Below are 25,317 nucleotides of genomic sequence, written 5' to 3' on the forward strand. Positions count from 1 at the left end.
GTGCCATGGCTTTTCGGTCTCGTTCTTCGCTCGCTGTCGACAGACTTGGACTTGGACGCAGATTTGTCTCCGCAAGAGGGACTGGTTTCTCGCCGGTTTCTGTTGCCACTTTATACACTTTTCTGACCGACACCCACAGAGCTTCCACCAATCACCGTGAAGCACGTCACCTACGTCACATGCAAACCAACCGACTACTCCAGATCCTCAGAACAAGTCACCAACGCTTGCCATGCGGCCAATCAGCTACTACAGACGTTGACTTTAACCACGCCCCCACTTCATGATGCAATCCCGACGGTCCCGCTGTCATGTTGAATAGCTTACTGTCAAAGTAACAATGTCGGTAGGCGTGGTATCATCCTTCAAAAATCGTTGCCTTGACAACAGGTTTCCCAGGTTACCGGGGTCAAAAGTGCACACTGACCTTTATCTGACCCGCAATTTAGCTCATTAGCTAAAATTTGCATACATTCGTCTACATTTGCATACATATGCATATCCTTAGCATAATGACGGTGACCTCTGACCCGCACCGCCTCGCACCGCCTCGCACCGCCTGAATAATATGAATCAGCGTGTCGACTATATACTACTCCCATTATTTAAAGGATTTCTTCTGGTCCTTCAGTGAAAACGGTCTATAGATACCATGCCAGTCCTCAAGTCGCACTTGTAAGGGCAAACAATAATAAAGACCATTTTTAAGGGAACGAAATGAACAAAATGGCTCTGGCCCTTTTTGGTGTAGAAAGTAAGTGAGACTTAATTAAAACCAAAATAGATCTTCAGAATACAAGATCGTGGGCAAACGCGCGCGCGCACACACACACACACACACACACACACACGCAATCACATACACGCACACAAACAAGCACGCACGCAAAAACACACACGCAAATTCACATATACACTCACCCACACACAGAGGGGGAGAGTGAGAGAGAGAAAGAAAGAGAGACATCTTATTCAAGCAATAAGGTCACGGGGAGATGTAGAGAGAACTTGGCTCCTTTTAACAACTTAAACTGTCAATAAGCGTGACCATATACTGCTGTTGGTGTTTCACGGTGTCTACCATTAATACCCACCTTCTTCCGTAAGTACAATCGGCTGCAGGCTGTTACTGCTGGTGACCTGGAGCGCGGGGTCAAACCTGCCGCTAGTGATCGCCTGCTGAAGGTTCGTCCTAGCCATATCCTGGATGATGCTGTCAGGTTGAGATTCTTCCACGGCGAAAACAGCGGCGTATCTGGCCTTTACACTACCCTCGCTAAAGATTAAAAACAAAGATGAAGCAACATACTTGCCAAAGGGCAACATAGCATCCCATGCAAGTAACTGCATGTGTATGCTATAATAGCCCAGAAATGTTTTGGATCTGGTAACTGGTCTAGGTGTCTAAAGTTAGCATGATTACTGGTAGTAGTGTCTGAAATTTCTATGAATTAAAAGTTGCATACTACAATATAATGGAATGGAAAGTAACATTGCCCCTACTTACACTAATTGGATGATGATAATCTCGATGAACCCAGGAATTCCGGCGTAGATGGCAGAGAGCTAGCGGTAATGACAAAAGATCAACCTAAGTTATTATGAATATATATACTAGATGTATGCAAACCAAACGACCTATGGTACTAGCGAATAACCTTTAAATTGAAAATGGGGCGTGTCATGTAATGATAGGGCTTCTGGGTTGACAGCTAACAACACCACCTTAATTCCGAGTTACCTTAGTTACGATGATCTAACGACATTTAGTACCACGAACTCAACATGCAATACAGATTGAAAGAGTTAGTGGAAAGTTGATATGCTGGACACACAAACAAGTAATTCTGTTCACTTACTGATGTTTTCAACTGTGATGATAATTCCATGTACTCTGCTGAAGTCTTGTCATTGTATTTAGCACTAAACTTCCTCTCCATTGTTATTTGGGCTGGTACAAATTTTCGTGGTTTTGCTATGAAATACCAACATTCAGACGTCCGTTAGTTAAAAAAATAAAACAATAACACGAATCGGTATAACATATTGTGGTTTTCATGTGAAAATGTAGAATTTAAAAATTGAAAAAAATACAAATGTCTATGATAATAAAACGTACCAACCATTCCTACAAATTGAAAGCAACTGAAGTACACAATAAGGATGATATAAAATGAAATAATTTTTGGAACTCACGCGGCTCTGGAGTGGCAGTCATTGATGTTGGTGTTGTTGTTGTTGTTGGAGTTCGGGTGCTTTCTGTTGTCACTGCTTTAAGTATGGTTTATATAAAGAATTATTTTAATATCCTTTTTTTAATTTTTATTTACTATCTTTTACAATTTATCTCAAGCACAAATCGTATAAAATGTTAATTCACAGAACTTTGAAATTGTTTATGTATTCTGTTTTCATATTTTTTGGCAATGATACAAGTCATTACTTGTTTCAGCGCAGGCAGGTCAATTGAAGATGGCTGACCGTCATGACTTCAGCAAAGTACAGTATATATTGGCCACAGCAAGTAAATTCTATGGATGACATCCTCCGTAGACTTTAAATCTTATGCGATAGGCAAAAATACAAGACGGGCCAAAACAAGATTCCTACATTTTACAAATTGTGACGTTATGAACCTTGTTAAACAAGAAATTATACCATTGTACATTCAATCATTGCACACGTGGTTTTGATTCAGTGGGAACATCACACATCAAAGCCTTGTCTTGTCTCCTCTCGTCATATTATAAATCCCTGTTAGAAGTCAACAAAATTTCTTGTCTTTTGTTTTCAAAAATCAGGCGAAAACCAATGCGCGCTCTGATGTTATCCGTAGAAACTATTTGCTGTGTCCTGATACAAAATGAACAAGTAGATACGAATCTACACATCACAATTCAAACAGAATGAAGCTTTGCAAAACCTACAACAATTACGTTTTGTTCCCAATGGAAATGACCACAGAACAAACTATACGTTAGTGTCATTTAACTCTGCCTATACTGGTATACATGGGGTAAATTCAAACAGTTTACACATCTTTAGTCATCATGTATACTTGCTTAAAATCTGTGCCCTACACAAATCGTACCAATTGATGATTCACAGAAATTTCTAACATACAACTTATTAGGTCATGCCAAGCAAATATTGTATCAAACTGTGAAAATTCTCTCACCTGTACAGACCGTCCCATCTCCAAAGTAACCAGAAAGACACGTGCAGCTGTATGAACCAGGGGTGTTTGTACAGTCTGCGTGGTCATGGCAGTTGTCAATGCCGTCCTCACACTCATGGACATCCACACAGTTACTCCCGAAGTAACCAGGCTTACAGGGACAAGTGAAGGAACCGACAGTGTTCGTACACATCGAGTTTTCTGTGCAAGTGTCTGTGCCTTCTCTACATTCATCTTCATCTGAAATATGGTAAACCAAATTATTAGCATCAGCGTCATCAGAAATGCAATATTTTCTGTGTCAATATATTACTTCCAAAAAATGAATTTTTAAGGGAGTGGAAAAAGTCTATCCAGTTGTATTTTGGAAACGATAAGGTCATTTTGATTTGATTGTGACACCACTTATGTCTGATGAAAATACTACAGAATATTACTATAGAAATTACATTCATCATAGAAAATTGTAATGGTTTATAAATTAAAATTACATACGTCAATATAAAAAGTTAAGGGAAACAAACATTATGTAATGAGTCCCCCGAAGAAAAAAATGTGTTACAAGAGTGGAGGAAACATGAGGTGTTCTAGAATTTTAAAGCTAAAAAAACTCTTGATGAAAGAAAATAATGGAAAATAAATGTTAAGTGGTATAAGTTATTCAACAGACAGTATTCGTCTGTGTGGCAGAAAAAAATACCCCAGCTTACCTTCACAAGACGTCCCGATGCCTGTAAAACCAGTATTGCAGGAGCATACATAGCTGCCCTCCGTGTTTAGACATGATGCCTGTCCATGGCAGTTATTTTGCCCACTTAAACACTCGTCCACATCTGGCAGAAGATATGTATAAGCATTTGAGCATTTGGAATGTTATTCACTGTTGAAAACAAGTTAAGGGTGCATATAGATAATACAAAATTACCAGTTTCCATACAGATCAGTCATATTAACACGATCAAGGTTTTAACTCTTACTTATTAATCATTAATTACATTTAAGTAGTGAGTCGTACATGACCAGTATGGAGAAATAGAGCATATGATGGGATTGGGAATGATGTTAGGATTAAAGATAGAGAATAAAATTTTAAGACAAAACGCTTTATGCTCTTAGAAGTTTTCTGAAGGCATCCGTATTTTCTTCAACTATAAAGAGTTGAATCGTGGCCTGGAAATAAAGGTCACACACATCACGAGTGCTTACCTGTGCAGGTTCTCCCTGTACCGATGTACCCATCATCACATGTGCAGGTGTAGGAGCCAGCAGTGTTGGTGCAAGTTGCATTTCCATCACACTGACTAATCCCGTCTTCACATTCATCAATGTCTTGAAAAGAAATTTACAAGAATATGTACTTGTCAGTCATTGAAACATAATAATCCTCATCATGTTGGTAATCCTTAAAGAAATGATTTTGCAAATCCTTCAGTGATGCAAATTGATAGTCATTACAGCTAGGCATTGCCTGTACAGCATCATCATTTACATACTATACTATACTGTGTATATATCGTTACATGAATAACACAGATCTTTAATAAGGGATATTAACCAAACCACATCAAATGTTTTCAATGTTATCATTCAGCGGTATTACAATGTTGACTGATTGCTGAGATGTCACCCTAATTATATTCCCCCATGTTGTTTTTAAACGGCACCATTAAAGATCGCCAGGTATTTTTACCGGACGAGGTTAATCTATTTCATGTACCTTCACATACTGTTCCGGTGCCGTTGTACCCATCTTTGCAGGTACATTCAAAGCTGCCCAGGACGTTTGTGCATACTGCTTGGTCATGGCAGTGTGAGGAATCACCGGTACACTCATCCACATCTATGGACAATACCATTAAACATACCAATTGTCTGAATTGTTTTAGAAAATTTATTGATTATCGTTATTTTGTAAGCCAAAATAACATATATTTACATCATACCTTTTTTTTAATTTTAAAATGTTCACTTTGTGACAAATTAATGGTGGAAGCAAAGAAGACCTTACCGGCACAGAAGAAGCCGTCTCCTGTATACCCGTCCCGACAGGTGCAGTTGAAACCACCATTGAAGTTGAAACACTGAGAATTCGCACTGCAATTCTCAATTCGACTGCCGAATATGCACTCATCGTAATCTGCGTCAAAATTGACACATAACAAATTACACCATTGTCTTGAGCTATTTCTATGACTTCACAGCCTTCCAGACAGCTTTTTTTCGGAGCGATATAACTCAACGATTTGAACCGTGCGCCTTTACTTTTCATAGAAACACCGAGCGTATGAAAACTTGCATTCCCGATAATGTTTATATGATGCAACGCTTAACAGTCATATCATGACTGTATTCTTGTTCTCTGATGATGATTTCTATGTACAAATACTTATTTTTCCAGAGATAACAAGTTATTAAACGTTCAATACGATTATCTGCCTTTAAAGTGATTGCACTGATGCTTCTAGTTTTTTCAGTGCTGGTGCACCAAATTCGTTGGACTTGCGAGCATCGGTAAGTCAAAAAGTCAGCCTGGGGCCGTACCTCATTTTTGTAATTTAAACGTTTTTAGAACCGCTTTGGTTGAATTCAATAGATCTGTGATACAGTAGGGATCAGAACATCCGACAGACGCCACTCTCATGGTACATGGTAAGGTATATTGATTTTGCTCGTAATGTTACACATTTTGCTCAGAATGTTAAGTAAACGTACCTTCACAGGATGTCCCATTGCCGATGTAGCCCTGTCTGCAGCTACAGGTGTACCCTCCCTGGTTGTTGTTGCAGAAGGCATTGGGATCACAATCGTTCAGGCTGCTGTCTGAACACTCATTAATATCTATCAAAATGTTGAAAAACGTTGTTTTTTTTAACTGAGCATTTAGAATATGGCAACATTGGATCATACCCATGCCAAAAAATTAGAGACAGAAACATCTCCTAAACCTTGAAAAAGATTACTGATATGGAAAATGTAGTTAACTTTTATACGATTAACATTGAAAACAAGCAGTAAAACAGATAAAAAATCAATCTCCCTGTTATTGTCGGTTGCATGTTGGAGAAAACAAATACAAGTATGATATCTCACCAGTGCATGCTCGACCATCAGTACCAATCATGTAGCCACTGTCGCAACCACATGTGTAACCTCCGTTTGTGTTGTTACACAGCTGGTCGCAGGTATTCAGGGTGTCACTTGAACATTCGTCGATGTCTGTGATACAAACAATTTCACCACATGTACGCATACCTCAGTATAATTTTCTATACACAATATTTTCAATCAAAATTTGCCGTCATTATGCACGTATTAGAATTTTTTATGCTGAACTAAATAGGCACATTGCTAATTGAACTTTGCTAATCACATCTACTAACTGTACACTTGAGGGCTTGCTTCCTTTCTGTGTGTGTGTGAGAGTAAACATGAATCATTAATTGTTTCGGTTAGTTTTTGACATGAATTCGTAGTCCAGCAAAAATGTTATACTCTGTCCTTGGTATTGAACTGCTATCATCAGGCTTACCAGTGCAAACTGTGGCATTGTTGGTGATGTTGTAGCCAGAAAAACACAGGCATCTCTCGATTCCATTCTTCACAAAGCAGTCCGCATTCGTGCAGACGGTTCTGGTGCAATTTACAGAGGCTGAAAAGAAAAACTTGTTGAATCATTCTATTACAGAAAACTTTTATTCAAGTAATTGCATAAATTTTGAAAACTGCCAAAACGTTTCAAGTAACAACAACTAAGTTTGGTCAGTAGTGGATACGGATACTACTTGGAGCGTTTACCATACATGAATGTTCAACTATACATGTACAACCATACAAAGCCCTCGGAGAATATACAGTCAGATACAATTATATATATGACCCGAAAACATAATTTTTTTTCTAGTCTACTTGTAAAACCCAATACCCATGTTACCAAAAAGTTACCTTAGCAGGCTGAATGTTAAAGGTGGAAAAGTTCATTACCTTTACAGGAGTCCCCAACTCGAACGAATCCTGGGACGCACGAGCAGTTAAACCCACCGTCTGTGTTTGTACAGGCTTGTTCACAGTCATCCAGCTGTTCTGCACACTCGTCAATATCTATACCAATACGTTGTTGTTGTTTATTAATTTAACCAGAAAAAAACATATTGCCTATTGGTGGTTTGGAAATTCTTGCGACCAAACCCCAAACTGAAAGTACATAACCTTATCAAAGTAGTAAGATGTCAAAAGAAAGGTCAATCAAAAATAGCTGAAGCTTAGTGAACAAGTTGAGATCTTGAATAATAAATTATGGGATGGAAGAAAAATGGTTGTCCAGACAACAAATCATATTGATAGATGGTTAAACAGAACGCCAAAATAAAGCTAAATATAGCTAACTTTGCACAGGGAAGTGAAGGAGGTCTAAAAGTTCCACGGTATCAAATTTGTCAACTTGACAACTAGCCAAATTTCATACCGTGCTTGCAATTGAAATTATTATTATTATTATCATTGATTTGAATTAATCTAAATATAGAGTAAAGTACTGAATGTTATTCTAATCTTGCATTATAAACAATCGCAAACTCATTTCAAATGTCTGATCTACGTGTTTAATCATAGGGTAAAATGTACGAACATGTTTTTACCATCACACTTGAAACCATCGACCGCTAGCCTGTATCCATCCTCACAGCTACAGGTATAACTTCCATCAGTGTTGGAGCAGTTCATAGAGCATTTACCGTTGTCAGTCATACACTCATTCACATCTGTGGAGAATGAAATATACACATCAGTTTCTTCCTCACCGATTCTTAATTTTTTGATGGCCATATCCATTCATTTTCTTAACAATCCTTTTAACCTCTTTTTTACACGACTTTGTCCATTTATTTCGTTGTAATATTACACCTTTTTCTGTCGCTGCCACAACATACAAGCTAAATAAGGCAATGAGCTATACTCGAGCGACCAATGATTAAAGCTTGGTGTGTTCCTACCTGTGCAGTGCATACCGTCTCCTTCGTAACCATTAAAACATGTACAGTTGTAGCCTCCAATCAAGTTGGTACAGACGGCTTTTGTGTCGATGTCACAGTCAGCTTCTCCCCTTACACATTCATTAATATCTGTAGCAATGAAATGTAATTATATGCACTAGTGTACCAATTAACCAACAAATCATCTCTGTTGTAACATTCATAGTAATCAATCTAGCTTCATATGATATGCAGGTTTATCTACATTTTCTTATGTATTCTTACAAAAATATTGTGCAGAATGGCAGGTGGAACTATGACTCCTTTCTGTTTTCAATAAAACGTATTTGTTCCTTAAAGTAAGCAGTTTCTACTAAAAGTATAAAAGGTGATCACTAGCGGTATTGCCACATGGGATGTCTTCTTTAATATGAAAGGGAATTATGAGTAATGAAACGATTGCTTTCTAGAATGTAACTGCAATCTCCTCAAGATGATGATGATTCTTACACGTTTTTCTTACATTAGGAGAAATGTAAACTGCTTACCTTCACACTGAATCCCATTCCCGACGAATCCCGCGTTACACGAACACGTGTAAGATCCCGGAGAGTTTGTGCAGGTTGCCTCCTGAGCACAGTTATCTATAGCACTTTCACACTCGTCGACATCTATATTAGACAAAAAAAAGAAAGGTATATGTAATTCACACGATAGACTATACGCACTAAAGGTAATACCATCACAATTTTAGGCCGCAGGGGCAGTAGGTTGTTTATTGACTAAGCCACGATATTAGGAAGTGGAGCCCATCCCTCTCCTTCCATTGCCTTCAACCTCCCCAGCTAAAGTCGGTACAAATTTTTTACACCTGGGTGGAGTGACGAAAGTAGTGTAGATCGAAATACCCTTTTCAAGGACACGGCGTCCTGCCAGTAATTGAACCCGTGACCTCTCGATCTCCTGCCCGGTAGCCTAGGGTCTTGGTGATTGGCGCCACCACATGGGCACAATACAAATATCACAAGTATTCTTTCTTTTAAAAATTTGACTTAAGAGTGAAATCTTTATAACTTACCAGTGCAAGTGACTGTACCGATCCCTTCATACCCATCGGTACACAGGCAGTTATAAGAGCCCTCCGTATTGGTGCAATCCGCGTTCTCAGTGCAGTTGTGGAGAGCAGCATCTGAACACTCGTCAACATCTGAAGTCACCGTTATATTAATTAGATATCTAAATATTGGTATCAGTATTACTGTCTTACACAAACATCTTGTCTTCATCACTCGATTATTGTTTAACTAACCAAGTGATATGACAACGCATGATCTGCCAACTATATGACAATGGCATTTCGTCGAAGCAATAAATTTAAAGTTGCATTTTGGATAATGTTTATTGCAAAAAACATCAACTGGTATTGCCCGTTATTCGATGATTCTGGGATTTTGTAGTCAATGAGCTGATTAAAGAAAGTTAAAGTTTGCTCCGCGATATGCCATCAGGCACTTGAGAAAATAAGGTCTAAGGTAAGGTAAAGTAAGTAAATGTCATGTTGCAACTAATGGTGAACTGTTCACAAAAAAATGAAATGGTATAAAATAGAAGGTCTATCGCAATGGCCATATTACGTGTATTTATCACAGCGTTTGCTAGACAATGCAATGTACCAGGTACATTAAGAAATAACGTTACTGCGCAACATGTGTACAAGTTACAGCGTCTGGTACCTACTGCTAAATAACCATAAACATACCATGAGGCTAATCTACCTTACAAAAGACTAATTCAATCGGGATGGGAATGAAATCATTAGAAAAATTACACCAGGTGTACCTAAAAAAAACATCGAAACCGTAACAAACCTTGACATGTGATCCCGTCTCCTTCATATCCACCCCTACACGCACAGCTATAGGACCCAGGGTTATCTGTACAGATCCCCTGCCCCGGGCTACAGGTGTCCAGTAGCTCTTCACACTCATCCACGTTGGTGCACACTGCCCCCTTGCGGCGGTAACCAGAATTGCAGCTGCAGCTGTAGGAGCCGATGGAGTTGGTACATCTTGCATTTGTGTGGCAGATGTCCGGATCAACACACTCATCTTTGTCTTTAAAGGATAAGATCAACGAATTTGAATGGTTATCAATACTACAGGGATGATCCTTAATTGCATATTCTTTCCCACATGGAGGCCAAAAACATAGTAGTTATACAACTGCTACCGAGTCTAAATCTAAAGTACCATTACCCTTAATGATTAAAGAATGAAAGACGTTTATTGTACATTTTTGCTCGTTGGGAAATAAGTACAGGTCACGGCAAATAGCGATGGTAAACTAAAATATATCTATAGTAAAACTACATATGTACAGGTTCTGCTTCTTCTCGCTTCTTAAGACAGTTGTAAGTATAAAACATATGAAGCTTATGGTACGGGGATTATTGAGTTTCATGAGGAATGTGAATTTTTCTTTTAAATGTAAAAATCTAAAACTATAAATAACTTGCATACAATTGAAGAGAATCTTTATCTTATTATCATATAGAGTACAGTGCAGAAAAAAATGACCTATCTTCAATCTCACTTAGGTTACAGTAATGACAAATTCTTTGTTGCAGGGGAATATGGTAGTGTCTACATTTTTCAACAAGAAGTTTGTTTGAGCTAATCCGAAGTCTTGTAGTGGCTATTTTGTGCCGCAAAAATAGTTTTCCTCGTTGTATGTAGTTTTAAGTAATCTGTATGTTCGTAGTTTGTTGTTGTTACGAATTTCTGCTGTAAAAGTTTGGAAATACATGTCCTATCAAGTTTGTCAAAAGGAAATAATATTGGATCATGTTAAAACAACTGTCCTACTTTCTACTTATAAAATTGTATCGTAAGACATTCAGCTTCAGAAGGACAGTAACAACGAGTAGATACAACTTACCCTCACATCTGCGTCCACTGCCTTCATAGCCAGCCTTACATGTGCATGTGTAGGATCCAACAGTGTTGTCACATACTGCATTGCGATCACAGGAGGCACTAGTCGTACATTCATCAACATCTGAAAAAGGATAGAGAGGAAATGATTTATACAATGATTAACATAGTATTCGCTTGTTTCTGTTTCCAACATTTGGAGTTATTCTGATCTCATTATAGGTTAACATGAAATAGATTTCTAACATTGGGAGAAAACGTGTGTAAGAGGGTTCAGTATTTAACAACCGAGTAAAAGGTTTTTGCATATAACGTTTCGGTGACTGTCTGTCACCTTCTTCTGAACAGCAATCACTGGTTCTGATTCCTATACAGTCTTACAACAGTCTCTTGCAAATACAGTCAAGTTATTCATTGTTTCAGGAAATGTTTTATAGAAAAGGTATAAGGTAAAGTAATCACCTGCGCAGTAGGTCCCATTGCCAGTATATCCGGTAGTACAGGTACAAGTAAAGCTGCCCTCTGTGTTGCTGCATGTTGCCTCAACTGCACAATCAGCTGTGCTAATGTCGCACTCGTTTATATCTAGAGAAAAATTATACGATTTATATTGTATTTCTGCCTGTGAAAAAAGAATGAGATGTATTTACAGTAAAAACAAAGTTCAACTGGACACAAAGATCCCATTGTTCTACTGGCTATCAAAGAATGCGATTTCTACATTGCAATATAATTATACAACTCCGTAGCTTACCAGTACAGTTGAGGCCATTGCTGTCTAGGGTGTAACCAAGGTCGCAGCCACAGGTGTAGCTGCCCAGGATATTCACACAGTTATGGGGCTGTTCACAAAGCTGACCTTGCACACACTCATTGATATCTGCAAAATGAAACAAAACACATAATATTAGAAAGGCGCTTGCAAACAACACGAATTGCAATAAAAAGTCAACGGATATTTTTTTTGGGAACGCAAATGGCTAGTGTGGTTGAACTTTGAGGACGGGGACTACATTTTTGTTTTATCTGGTCTGGTGATAGTCCGTAAAATCATTGACATTACGATATTAGTGATGTGCACATTCACATTTCTCTGACTTCCTACCGCTTTGTAATATCCGTGGCCTAAGCTGCTTGACAAAAAAAAAACGATTGGGCACATTCAACACTTATCAATAACTAATATAATACAAGATGTTTATTATAATTAGGAAAAACGGAAAATGTCCTACTGACCATAACACTTCTCCCCAGTCCCATCCAAACCATTGGGACATGGTCCGCATTCGAAGCCATGTTTAGGTGCTACCATATCTGTACACGCCGCTCCTGGATAACACGGGTCCTCCTCACATTCATTCTTATCAGTCTCACAGAACTCTCCTGTCCAGGCTTCAGGACACGAGCAGGAAACAACCTATTTAACAATAACAAGACGAGGTATACACCATACAGAATCTGGTACTTAAAAGTAATAATCAAGAAGCAATAACAACTTAAATCGTAATCTGCTACCAAATCAATAAACATAAACATGTTCAATTTAGTCACTGTTCAAATACCAGTTTTGTTACATGAATACATGAGATGTATTCAACTGAATCAAAGAGAGCGTGCTTAATGCATCATGCGGGTAAAACGTTGATAACACGGAGCACGTACTGACCCGATGTACAGATGTGGAGAGATGCATCAAATGAAATAGAGTCAACTTTGCACTTGCATAGAAAGATCAACATTTAAAATATAATTCCTCTTTGATGAAGCCGTCTGGCTGCAAATTCTATATGGCTAGAATATTTTTGTCAGTAGGTTAAATATTAAAGAAAATAAAAAGTAAAGATTCTGCTATGAAATAGCACAAAGGTAAAGGATAATTTAAATAATATCAAAAATGTCTTGACGTGCTATACTTATTTCAAGACAGACCTGGAACTGTCCCACAGGGTTGATATCTCCAGTGAAGTCCACAGTGACAAAGTTGCAGATTCCACCGTGTTGACAATTGCAGAGTTTCACCATGGGGTAGGTCGACGAAGAGGCTCCTTTGTTGTCTTGGGCAATAATCTCTAGTTGCACGGGTAGTAGGCTTCTGGGAGTCCACCTAAGGATACCGTTAACTAGAAAAAGAAGAAGGATCTAATTTTTCAGACTTAGTAGTGTTATAGGTTCCCTTATAAAATCCCAACCTTGCTAACCTTCTGCCACCTCCTGGACATAGTAATGTCCTGTGTCTTCACTTTTGACCTCTTTCATCCTGCCTGTCAATCCTACACCCGCCAAAATGCTGTTAAACTATATGATTGAATTCTGGACATAAAAACAATACTTTCGTACCCGGAAGTACTACGTTGTAATACGGTAACTCAAAGGTGGTTTTAAAGAAAAGAAAATACAAAGGAACGCTTCATGATGACATCAAAGCGTTTAGATAGTTTGACGGATCTCCACGAAAACGTCAGAGAGCAACTGAATAAAAAAAAAAGTTACCACACATCGGACAACATACATACCAGGGTTAATGGTTGCCCCAGGAATGTTGTTGACGTTGCCAAAGGAATATCTCAAAGGATTGTCCTCAGGGTCAACAGCAATGACCTGTAGTTCCACCTGCTGTCTAACTATTCCATTGACTGTGGCGTTGGTTGTGATGTTGGGTGGAAAGTTGGCTGCAAGAAAGAAACACAATGATTATGTCAGTAGTGAACACGGTGTCTTCAAGGATTTCTGTCATTCATATTTCTATTTCGGTACGAATTATGTTGGTTTTGTTTTACAGTGCAACTGAAAAGTAATACATGTCTTTGCATTGAATAAACTTGAAGAAGTCCACGATAAAATTGTAAAAAAAAATAACAGGATCTTTGAAAAGTGCGCCGTAAACTAACCCAGTGTCTCTGCGTCTGAATCGAAAGTCACAATACTTGATCTGGTTTGTTCTCCCACTTCTGCGTCGTTTGTGCTTAGAAAGTCAAAGAGACATTCTACATTTGTGCCACACAGAACACCAGCCTCGCTTCGTTTCTTGGCGGAGACAGCTGCTAGAAGTTGGTTGAGAAACTTTGGTCTGAAATCTGGTTTGGCAAAGGAAGTTGCGTTTTGTCCATCCTCGTAGGTGAATAGACTTTCGTCTTGTTTGATTTGCCCTACAGAAAAATAATGCATTAATGTTCTTCTTGTTTTAAGATATGAATAAATAATGATTGGACTTTATGGCAAATTATTACACAAAAATAACATTTGTCAACACATCGAATATCTACACAATTATGTTCGAATAAGTAAACAATAAGTATACAATTGTCTAGAGAAAAATGTAAACATAATAAATGTCGTGTTTCTTACATGATAATCCCCACGGGAAGATTTCTTCCTCTGTTAGATTTCTGTCCTCTGGTGCCTTCAGTACCGTGCCGTTAGGATAGGTGAAGTCGTCCAAAATGTTGTCGTTCCAAACACCTGTGGATGTAATGTAATAGACATAACTAACTATACAATACGATTTATTGAGCTCTACATTGGTTAGTTATCTTGTTTTCTACTTGTAACTAGGGCAAAATAAAATAAACTGTCCTTTTGTCATTTGCTGGACCGAAGTTATGAATTTACATTTTTTATTAAAAACGTGCAAATATATTTTGTCTGTTTGTTATGAATTCTATCTATATGATAATAATTGCACCAGCTTCTAAACAGCAGGTCATTGCTATATAATATTTTTTTTTACCAGAAAGTAAGCAACATACCCAGCATGCCTCGGGTAGTGTTCTCGAAAGAACCCGGCGCTCCGAACTGTACATTCAGCATGAGTTTCTGGAGCGTGACGGTCACTGTTATTCCCGAAGAGAAGGAGGCGACCACACTGGTCTGGTTCGAGTTGAAATTGTACTGAAGAGTCAGATTGGCAAAACGCTGCGCACCTGCATGAAACATTACAGAAATCGTTGCAGATTTTCAGTAGACCTTTAATTAGGTTTTATAGAGGTTTTTCATTTTTTATCTTGCATTTCTTATGTGTTTGGAACTTTGTTCCTTTCCAAGGTAATTTTTTTTCATTTCCTTTTTATGATCTTTAGGGGAGCAATTTTACAAGAACTTTTCAAATTGTACCATTTTCAATTAAAATGTGAATTAAAAACATAGCAATAGTAAGAACAACCAAACATGTCATTGGCTTAATGACAAATGGACTACTTTTCTTTCCAATCTATTTCTAATTCATCCATCCTCACACCTTACCGTTCTGCTGTAGGTCAGTGATGTTGATGGACCGTTTATCCACCATTAGTGTCATGTTTTTCCGGTCTTTGTTCATACCCATTTCAACCTAAGTGAAAAAAGAATAGTCAGTAAATATTCATGAACGATGAAACAAAGATTAAAACTGTGTATGAATGAATGAATGGTTGAATGAATGAATGAATGAGACTTTATTTCCGTGTCGTTAGCGTTTCAACATTTACCAATAATTGTTGCGTGCATGCTCAATGCTTTCACCAAAAGAAACACCAAAAACAATCTAAGACAGACTTTTTCGCAACAAGGCAGCATGACCATAACATAGCTTTCAGTTTTATACCGATCATACTACGTAAAAGACCGGGTCCTTCGTAAACCAGTATGAACAAGTATAGGAGTTACCGTCGAGGAGCCATCTTGCTTTGATGCGAATGCCGTGAAGACTGTAGCCTCAGCCACTTCCTGGGTACCGTTGGCGATGGCTTTCTCCGTGCGCCCCTGCAGCCTGAACTCAACACTGGCCCCACTCGTCTTGACAAGGGTGAACTCTCCTAACCCGTTAAACGTGTAGGCTAGACCGTCTAGTGTCTTCATGTGAGGATCTCCCCACGTTATGGCTAAAAAAGGCAACACTCATACATTAACATTACCTGGTAAACGTGCTAAAATATCATGTAAAATCCTGTCTGCAGTCCTTCCTTGTGAAACAAAGATAATAATAATAATTATAACAATACCACATAGGCAAGAGCAGAGAAAAAATTATGTCTAATTGTGTATAGATTCAAAGTTGACAACATATTAATAAAGGAAACGTTCTGGAAAACAGAACAGATTTATGATAAAGAAATATAAATTGTGCTGATTGTTTAAATATTAGCTACACTACAACATCATAAAATTGATTTTTAAAGATACGATTGCTCCTGTACGGCGTACCTAGACGTGGTGGCCTGTAGAAAGAACAGCTGTTTGGAGGCCTCTTTTCATAGTACAGGTTACAGAAGTCTTCATCGTCAGACAGGCTACAGCACCAGGACTTGGGATTCACGTCAAAGTCTGAAAGAAAAGGATTATTTTCAAGCCTGTGTATATTCTCGATTCAATTGAATTCACTTAAAAACAGGAATGAGGGAGTTTAGGCTGGGTATATGGGCCAATGTGATCTAAACGTTGTCCGGCGTTGGTGGAAACATTGCTAATGGCAATTTTGTGACTCAAAATGCTCACGTGGTTTATACGTGCACACTGGCCAATCACAGGCTCGATGTAATAGATGTTTTAAGTAAAGGTAAACGTTAAAACTTTTACCTTTCCTTAGTTAGAACTCGTGGTGTAGTTCCTTTGTTTGTGCACCAGTGTTGTTATAGACTTATATATCTTATTTGGTAGAATCTGGTTCATGCAACAAACACGCAAACCCCTCAGTGTATCATGCCGTAATTGGAGTTTAGTCCAACAAAATGTTTATAATTACCAGTGTGAAGTTGGGAGAACCGTTGATATCTGTGGTGACTTCCAGCCAGGGGTATCTCAGTGTTCAGGGCCAGGAACTTGTAACAACAGTCTACACTGGAACCAGTCGGGCTGGCAAACAGAGGACTGAAGCAAACTTCCTGATCTAAGAATGTAAGCAAGTTATCATGAAGATGCATAATGGCCTTCATATATCAAACAGATAATACACAAAACATGTAGATACCATACGCAGAGAAAACGAAGAAATGGAAAATTTTTAACATAAAGATTTAAATATTCGACGGTCAACTCTCATTGGTCTAGAGACTCTAACCACTAATTGCCACTTCTTGTAGGTAGGGATATCAATATAATCTAAAAGTCCTCACACAACATATACTTATATACCGTGTAAATGTTCCATTCTATACAATATATTTTCGACTGTGTTATGCAAAACATCAAACAAATACGTTTAATTTGACAATAGCATATAGTACTCATTACGAAATCTGTGCCTAAAGTCTGAGAGTCTGGTATGCTATGTTTTTCTTCTTTTAAGCGGTGCTGAATGTAAAATGTAAAAAGAAAATGCTATGTACCTTGATTCACCAGAAGTAGTGACCAGATGTCAAAGGGTGACAATGTCAATGTAACAGGGGCGAAACGTAGATCCCTCAGTGCCTGCAGCAGCGTGCAAGGACACAGGCCTTCTCCTACAATCCACTCTGAAGGGTCTGGCTCTGTCTTGTACCAGTCACGACACAGCTTCTTGTAGTTCGTTTTCCGTGTGGCATCGCTCTCCAACTTAAACGCCCATCGTCCTTTCAGCCCCGTGTTCCCGTTGACTTGGTCGGGTCTGTACGGATCTGCCAGCCGGATGTTTTCCAAGTTGACGCCGTTAGCGCTGTTGTACCCGAGAAGAACGTCCTGGGTTTCATTGGTCCACAGCATCTCGTCTTCCTTATAGGTCAGGAAAGCGACGGAATCTGATCCATCGGTGGCCAGGACGGCTTGGAATGTGTTTGGCTAAAAGAAGAAACATGACATTATTGGCGTCATTATAGTAACTTCGTTGCGCATGCAGTTATAACACTAAGTTTAAAACATTGATAAACGTGTGCCAGACTCGTACTGACAACTCATATAACAAGTATCTCTTTAGACGTTTCAAAGCTAACGTCTTCAAGAACAAATCAATTTCTTTACTGAAAGACAGGCTTTAGTTGAGCTTAAAAGTAAAAAAAAATCATTTTCACATATTTGTCAATTTTACTCTTTTTAATCATGTGTTGTTTTCTATAATTTGCGCAAAATACTAGACTGCTAGCGCTAGACTTACGTTTTGTTTTGTGTACATTGCCTCGACAGAGGGTACACTGTCCCAGGTCACCACCAGTACCCAGGTGGGCACAAACGTGTCGCTGAAGGACTGGTACATCCTCGTAGTAACCATGTCAAACACTGTCTGTGTGGCATTGTCTACTGAGTTGTCATCAGTATACACCTGGTAGAAAACGAGAGGATCAGTCATTGTAGGTAAACATGCAATAGTTTCTTGTTTTTTAACAAAACAATCTGTTGACTCGTAACAGTTTATATTTATGATAAATGTTGGTCATCTATGATAGATAATATGTCTATATAGTTCTATGGTGTGATGATGAATACAATTTACGTTAAACTTTGTTAGTGATTTACACGTCCAAAATCCTAAGAATATCATATTAATAAGAGTAAGATCAAACAATTGTTTTTACTTCTATACTGCTGAGTTTTTTTTTACCTCCGAGGGAGGAGACATCCTTCCGCGGAAGGGTTTTGTGAGAGATTTAGATTTTCATGTTCGCAGCTGTTTCTCGCGTTTGGGTGGACGGGTTTTTTGGGGACTCGGTATATGTTTTGCTATTGGGCTGAATATCATGCACGTTCTTTTGTTTTTATTGTATTTTCGGGCGTGAAAATGGTGCCTTTTGGTGGCCCCAGAACACCCCTTTGAGCGTGAAAGTGGTCGCGACCGTTGACCTTTGGCGTGTATTACGCATTGTCGGTCTCGTCCACGAAGGTGACCCCTCGCACAGAAGGGTGTCCGGTCTCGATAAATTCTCTGTTTAAAACCCTAGTCCTGCGGCGCGCAACCAACATATAAAGATATACAATAAAAAGGTATAAAATCTCATATTTTACCTGTTTAAGTTTGTCATTTACCTGATACCAGACTTTCCCCACGTCCGTTGTGAGATCCACATCTCCCCATGACGCTGCTACCATAGGAGGGAATCCTGCCTGTACGGTCTGGTTCCTCCTGAACAGACTGGGGTTCGGGTAGGGTTCCCTCCGCGCACGGGACTGCGCCGTCGGCGGGAATATTATCAACCCGTTATCGGAGAACTGCAAGGAAAGGGATCGAATAATTGCCACAACCTTATGTCAGGACATCCTTACGTCTATATCTACATCCAACTCTATCTAGCTATCATGTACATGTGTTTTTGTTTTTCTTTGAACCATTCTTTATTCATGTGAAGCTCAAATCTGCCCTCAGGCCGGACGCGTGGAAACAATTTTTCTCTTAATGGAAAGATAAGGCAAGGTCTTCAAAGTTCACATAATTTGCAGTCCTAGTAAATGTATACACATTTTTACATATATTTATTCCTCATTAAGGAACATAGTGACTGTTGAACTTTATTTCAATTATTTCTTTAAAAAACTAATCAGATTACCGTAAATACTTTTGAATTATGGAAGAGACACACAAAACTCGCGATAATCATAACAACTTAAAAATCTACTAAACAATTTAAAAAAGGAATTTATACTCAAGGTTCTATAGATCTAAGTGGTGTGAGGCTAGGAGAAGAAAAGTGATCTTACATAAAGGCTGTAGTAGAACTGTCCAAAGAAAGGAAATCCTATACTGATGTCAATCAGAGACGGCAGAGAGATGTCTTTGTGGTCGTCTGTGTCAGGCAGCAACATGTCCCCTTGTTCTTCACCGTAAGGGAAAATGATGGTTTCTGAAACAAAACACAAAGTCTAATATTTATATCACTTATATCATAATGGTAACTTACTTTATTGAAAGGCATTAGTCTACCTTTTTAACGACAGTTTGTCATTTAAAATCATTTTTGACACTATGACTATCAATTTCCTGTGATGACTGCATTGGCTTGCTATATTCATTAGCATAAGTTTCAGTTTAAACAGGTAGACTGAGATTCGAACCCCTTTGACCTAAGATCAAGATTAACATTGCTAAGAACCAGTTCGCAGCTAATTATGATTGAATAATCTTTTTTTCATATTCATGCTCAAATGAGCTAAACGCATATGTGACCATATGTGGTGTAGAGGATATAAAACATAGCATTGACATTGAAACGTTACATTCAAGTACCAAGTTAGTTTATATGTTACAGCAATACTACAACCTATTTATCATCTACTGTTAAACACCACTTCTTCTTTCTTTTTGAAACAGATGTAAAATAACTTTATATTTTGTCCACTATACGTTTATTCAAAATTTCAAGATGTCCTGCTTTGACATTTTCTGACATATCCTGTATATTTGTAAAGTCTCCCACTGTTATTATAACTTATGTTACCTCTACACACGACTTTATCCTGTGTGAGGCCATTTCCATAGAAACCGTCCCTGCATGTACAGCTGTAGCTTCCCGGTGAGTTGTTACAGGCTGAGTTCTGATGGCATTTTTCTATGAGACACTCATCAACATCTGCAGGCAAACAGCAAAGGAGAATGTCATCTACTGTGCAGATATCTATGTATATCTTAGAAAATGTTTATTACAGCAACCATTCTCACGACTGTGTGATTTGAAAACAATGTACAAGTAGACCACTTCATCAAGAATCATTACTATATAGCTATGGAATCTTACATTGCTGGTAAATATTAGGTGATTTTGTTTCAAATACGTTAGTAATATTTAGGCTAAGTTGCATATGAGAGGCTCTTTGAGCCGTAAATGTATACAGAGAGAGAGAGAGAGAGGCACACACACACACTCACACACAAACACAAACATCATAGTGTTTTTCATACTTTGCATACTGCAGGAGGGAGACTTTTCTTAAAACGACTCGCGTATATTAAAAGCACATAATAATTTTCTTCTTTGCATCACGTTGAATTCAACGGAATTTACCATTGTCCTTGGTTTTTGTGTTCAAAATGGTACAAGGTAAATGACTCACCTCTTTCACAGTTAACGCCCTGCCATTCACTTGGACAGTCACACGAATACTCATTAAGTCCATTTATGCAGGTTCCACCATTTTGACAGGGATCGGAAGCACACTCATCAGTTTCTGTTGGGGCAAAAAACACAAAGTCAAAAGAAACATAAATTCCTACCATAAAACAAACATCTGTGTGAACGTTAACGAAATAAAATAAAATAATACAGCATTAATAATTAGCGAAATATGGAACACAACGAAGCTGTAACTCTTGAAAAAAACTTTTTTTTTCATTCATAATCCTAAAGGATGGTATCATTGAAAAGTATTTAACAGTTTGTGTCCATAATGCAGTATTTGTTTTACCGGTGCAATCAAATCCGTCTCCATGGAAACCCTCTTTACAGGTGCAGATGAAGGAGCCGTTTGTGTTTCCACAGTCAGCATGCCGGTGACAAGGATCAGACGTGCACTCATTCATGTCTGTTAAAAAAGGAACACATTGTATTAAGTAACCTTGACAGGACAGGGTTTTGTTAACCTTTTTTGAAGGTTATCACTGGGAATAGCTAGCTTTGGGGTTCAGCAAATGACAATTGGGGTATTAACTGTCTTAAACAGCTAGGTACTAGGTAGATATTAAACAATATAGGAAATTTAACCAAACTGGTAACTAGTAGTAACTTATGCTCTTAATTTAACAATTGCCAAAAGGTTTCAAAAGGTTGAGGTACCCTTCCTATGTCACACATAGTAATATAAAGGATTAGAATTTACCACTGGAAGCAATGGAAAATTGAAGACAACCTTGATTTACATAATCTGATGTTAAAACGAAATACCTTAGCCGCATAACAAGGTGTGTTTTGTCAACATTTCGATGACCTGCTGTCATCTCCTTCAGGGCAATATTGTCTGGTTCTCCTTTAAGTGACGCTGCTACAAAGCTTCGCAGCAGCTGCTACGTATATACAAAGCTGTTGAAAAGAATGGGGCCCCACGTTTTTTAATCACACTTCACGACAGGAGAAACGCCTTACCCTCTTCACAGTTCATTCCCTCCCACCCATCCACACAGTCACAGCTGTAGGTGTTGATCCTGTCACTACAGGTCCCATTGTTGAGACAGGGTGGAGGTTCACAATCGTTGACATCTAGAAAAAATAAAGAGAGATCTAAATACTGCTAAATCCAACAGATACTGCTTTACTTCAGCGATGCGTATAATTGTGAAATTCGTCCAAAAGTCGTTTGCAGTTCATATGTTGAAACCTTTTTCGTAACTGATAATAATCATGGTCGTTACGTGTCCTGTCCAAGTTATTTTGATACACTGTTTCTTTACAAAATATCGTTAATTATTTTATGTTCTAAGAACCAAAATTACGATATTGATTTTAAAGTTAAGATAAAAGTTGTACTTTTGTTCTGTAGGAAACGTTCATGATATTTGATACCAAAAGTACTCACTTATTTCACACCTCTCCCCAGCAAACCCCTCACGGCAGGTACAGGTGTACCCGTTGATCCTATCCACACACGTTCCACTGATACAGGGGCTGGAGCTGCACTCGTTGATTTCTAGTTCAAGGAACAATAAAAAGTTTGCGAACATCAGCCATGAGAAAACCTTTCAATTTGCTATTATTGAAACTGACGATTCTGACATTTGACAAGTTATAGAGCATGAATACTAAGTACATTAATTTTCTAAACATTCACGAACATCAACTTAGCCAAACGTATGATTCAGTCCTTCATTGAACTGCAAATGACCGCATATTAAAGAATGCACTTCACATTGCATGATCTCAATTATGAAAATGGTCATAATCATTATAAAAGGCCTCTTTACAGACCTGTGCAAAACGTGCCAGACCCCACATATCCGTCCAGACACTGACAGGTGTAGCTGCCTGCTGTGTTGATGCAGTTGGCAAACTCAGAACATGGAGCCGACAGACACTCGTCTTCATCTGGAAAATAAAAAGAGGTCAGCAAAAAATCTGTCATCATTACTGAAACTTTCGGCTACAGGAGGCAAATTTTATGGATGGTATCCTCCACAGACTTTAAATCTAGTGGGATAGGGAGAAAACAATACATAGCGGGCCCAAAAACAAGATTCGCACATTTTTTTTTTTTAATTTTGACATCATAAACCTTGTTAAACAAGAAATGATTGTGTTAAATTGTGCTTAATAAACTGCCAACTATTATAACATCCAATTGTCCCTGAAAAATAAAAGTGTAAAATCATTGTACATTGTTTTGATTCAGTGGAAACATCACATGTAAAAGGAACAAAATGCATCACCGCATCAAAGTAAAAGACAAAACATTAAATCAGAGCCTTTGCTTGTCTCCTATTTTCATATTTATCTGTCATCCACGTTCCGGCAACTTTACTGGCATTGACTACGATTTGTAGATCGAATTTTACTGCTATGTAAGATGATGACGATGTAACAGACCTTCGCATGATGTCCTCCCGTCACCAGTATAACCACTGGGACACCGGCACGTGTACGAGCCGTACGGAGAGTTGATGCACCTCGCGTTAGGCACACAGGCTGGCCGGTCCAAGCAATAGTCCAAACCGTCTTCGCATTCATTGATGTCTGCAAAAGAATGTATGAAACGTACGTAACTTCCTTAAAACTTATAAACTGACATAAAGTAAAAAAAAGGTATGCTTGGCATAAAAATATCGAATATTCAAAGAAATCAAACTGGTAAAATTTTACAAACTGGTAAGTTGCTTTAAACTTAAAGTAGTATATAAAAGTACATGCTTATGAGCTTACCTAGGCAAAACTGGGAAAGACCAAAAAATCCGTATCCTGTGTTGCAGTCACACTTTTGAATGTCGCCATCAACAAAACAGCTTCCAAACCCACAGAACCGGATACAGGGGGTTATTGCTGAAGATTAAGAGCAACATATATACCGGTAAGTTTATACCTATGATGTGATTTTTACCGAAACTGTGTGTTACAAGTTCCTCTTAAATCTCCAAGAACAGTCGGACACACACCAAAGTCAAAGTTCCACAGCCTTTATTTTCCACACCCTTACTCCAGGGCTCCCTTCTCAGAATGCCCAAACAGACTACCCCTCTCCCCTCTGGAATGCCTTCCTGACCTCGATATTCCATTCCGGGCTTAACCGTTACTTATCAGGGGAGGGTATAGACCCACACATGTACTGGCAATTTTCTCTGGCATGTAACACCTCCCCCAAGATGATAAACATGTGAAACATTGTTTCGTCATCTGACAACATGCTCACTACTACTAATACTACTAACAGGGGAATCAGCTACCTTAAAACACTACTCTGTTACAACACACTTCTACTCCATTACTTCACCTGGTCAGCCATGGCATGCTCTGAAACTTATTTCACACCATACTCCTGCTTGGTGCGTTTCCCTGCCGCCTTCTTTAGTTGGTGCTGCCTCTGCAACCAACGCAGCCGACCCCTCCGGTAAACCGGATCCTCCTCCATGAGCTTCTGTATCCTTTGTTTTGCTGTGTTACTCTCGCTCCTCACTTCTGCTTTCGGAGGATACGCGACTTGGCCACCTTGCTGGCGTCTCGCTGGAATCTGATATCGTGGCACCGCTGACTCCATCTTCTCACCACGCCCAAGGCACCTCTTGTCCTCCCCCATCTCACTCTTGATCTCCCGAGTTGTTACCGGACCTGCCCTACTTCCGACGCAGGCCGCCCCGTAGTCGTTGCCTAGCAACACCGGGTAGGGTGTGTTCATCACCCCTACTTCTACCTCTCTCGCGTTACCATCTACTTCCAGCTCAACTCTGGCTGTAGGAACGCTGTCAACAGCCCCATTGGCCAGTCTGACTTTAATGGCATCTTCTGTGTATGCCTTCCTCGGCACCAATGTCTTGTTGACATAGGTCCTGGAGCTCCCAGTGTCCCTGTACACCTGTACTTGCTGGCCGTTCACAGCTCCAGTGCAGCTGTACTTGCTGTCTTCCGCCAAGTTTCCATCCGCGTCCCAGGGCTTGTCTGCTCCCTGCGCGAACATACTCTGTGCCACCACATTCTTCTTGGAGAACCCTTTCCCCAAACTAGGGCAATCAGCTTTCACGTGCCCTGTTTCACGACAGTGGTAACAGGTCTTACGGAAGCCTCCCCCAGGCTCCCCGGAGCCACCTTGACCGCTCTTCCTGGCAGACTCACCCTCAGAGCTTGATGAGTTGCGTGGGCGGACACCTTCAGCCAGGCTCGTCTCGTGAGCCATCAGATACTGGTCACTCATCTTCCCCAACTCCTCCAAGGACTTTGGTTTCCTCTCTCGTAGG

General features: G+C 39.1%; 1 protein-coding gene across 2 annotated transcripts in view; it reads right to left on the bottom strand.

The window, feature by feature from the left end:
* LOC109472424 overlaps positions 1–25,317 on the bottom strand; it is a 66,449-nt gene that overhangs the window by 6,207 nt on the left and 34,925 nt on the right. The window contains exons 24-66 of one of the 2 annotated variants that reach the window (XM_019772192.1): positions 23,795–23,911; positions 23,462–23,608; positions 22,847–22,963; positions 22,458–22,568; positions 22,028–22,141; positions 21,354–21,470; positions 21,003–21,116; positions 20,390–20,521; positions 19,653–19,795; positions 18,984–19,166; positions 18,118–18,282; positions 17,378–17,804; positions 16,795–16,938; positions 16,257–16,376; positions 15,720–15,934; positions 15,318–15,405; positions 14,825–14,998; positions 14,424–14,537; positions 13,967–14,224; positions 13,592–13,747; positions 13,008–13,198; positions 12,315–12,495; positions 11,833–11,958; positions 11,541–11,663; positions 11,083–11,202; positions 10,014–10,259; positions 9,224–9,352; positions 8,694–8,816; positions 8,167–8,295; positions 7,813–7,935; positions 7,160–7,276; positions 6,708–6,827; positions 6,269–6,394; positions 5,891–6,016; positions 5,187–5,315; positions 4,896–5,018; positions 4,385–4,507; positions 3,889–4,011; positions 3,179–3,418; positions 2,197–2,271; positions 1,860–1,975; positions 1,508–1,566; positions 1,095–1,276 (exon numbers count right to left, since the gene is read on the bottom strand). In XM_019772192.1, the coding sequence (XP_019627751.1) occupies positions 1,095–1,276; positions 1,508–1,566; positions 1,860–1,975; positions 2,197–2,271; positions 3,179–3,418; positions 3,889–4,011; positions 4,385–4,507; positions 4,896–5,018; positions 5,187–5,315; positions 5,891–6,016; positions 6,269–6,394; positions 6,708–6,827; positions 7,160–7,276; positions 7,813–7,935; positions 8,167–8,295; positions 8,694–8,816; positions 9,224–9,352; positions 10,014–10,259; positions 11,083–11,202; positions 11,541–11,663; positions 11,833–11,958; positions 12,315–12,495; positions 13,008–13,198; positions 13,592–13,747; positions 13,967–14,224; positions 14,424–14,537; positions 14,825–14,998; positions 15,318–15,405; positions 15,720–15,934; positions 16,257–16,376; positions 16,795–16,938; positions 17,378–17,804; positions 18,118–18,282; positions 18,984–19,166; positions 19,653–19,795; positions 20,390–20,521; positions 21,003–21,116; positions 21,354–21,470; positions 22,028–22,141; positions 22,458–22,568; positions 22,847–22,963; positions 23,462–23,608; positions 23,795–23,911 (6,306 nt within the window). Of the gene's footprint in view, positions 1–1,094; positions 1,277–1,507; positions 1,567–1,859; positions 1,976–2,196; positions 2,272–3,178; positions 3,419–3,888; positions 4,012–4,384; positions 4,508–4,895; positions 5,019–5,186; positions 5,316–5,890; positions 6,017–6,268; positions 6,395–6,707; positions 6,828–7,159; positions 7,277–7,812; positions 7,936–8,166; positions 8,296–8,693; positions 8,817–9,223; positions 9,353–10,013; positions 10,260–11,082; positions 11,203–11,540; positions 11,664–11,832; positions 11,959–12,314; positions 12,496–13,007; positions 13,199–13,591; positions 13,748–13,966; positions 14,225–14,423; positions 14,538–14,824; positions 14,999–15,317; positions 15,406–15,719; positions 15,935–16,256; positions 16,377–16,794; positions 16,939–17,377; positions 17,805–18,117; positions 18,283–18,983; positions 19,167–19,652; positions 19,796–20,389; positions 20,522–21,002; positions 21,117–21,353; positions 21,471–22,027; positions 22,142–22,457; positions 22,569–22,846; positions 22,964–23,461; positions 23,609–23,794; positions 23,912–25,317 lie in introns of those variants that run through there. The other variant, XM_019772193.1, reaches the window with a different exon arrangement.

The sequence above is a fragment of the Branchiostoma belcheri genome, unplaced genomic scaffold, assembly GCF_001625305.1.
Source record: "Branchiostoma belcheri isolate BF01 breed outbred unplaced genomic scaffold, Haploidv18h27 scaffold274, whole genome shotgun sequence".
Lineage (NCBI taxonomy): Eukaryota > Metazoa > Chordata > Leptocardii > Amphioxiformes > Branchiostomatidae > Branchiostoma > Branchiostoma belcheri.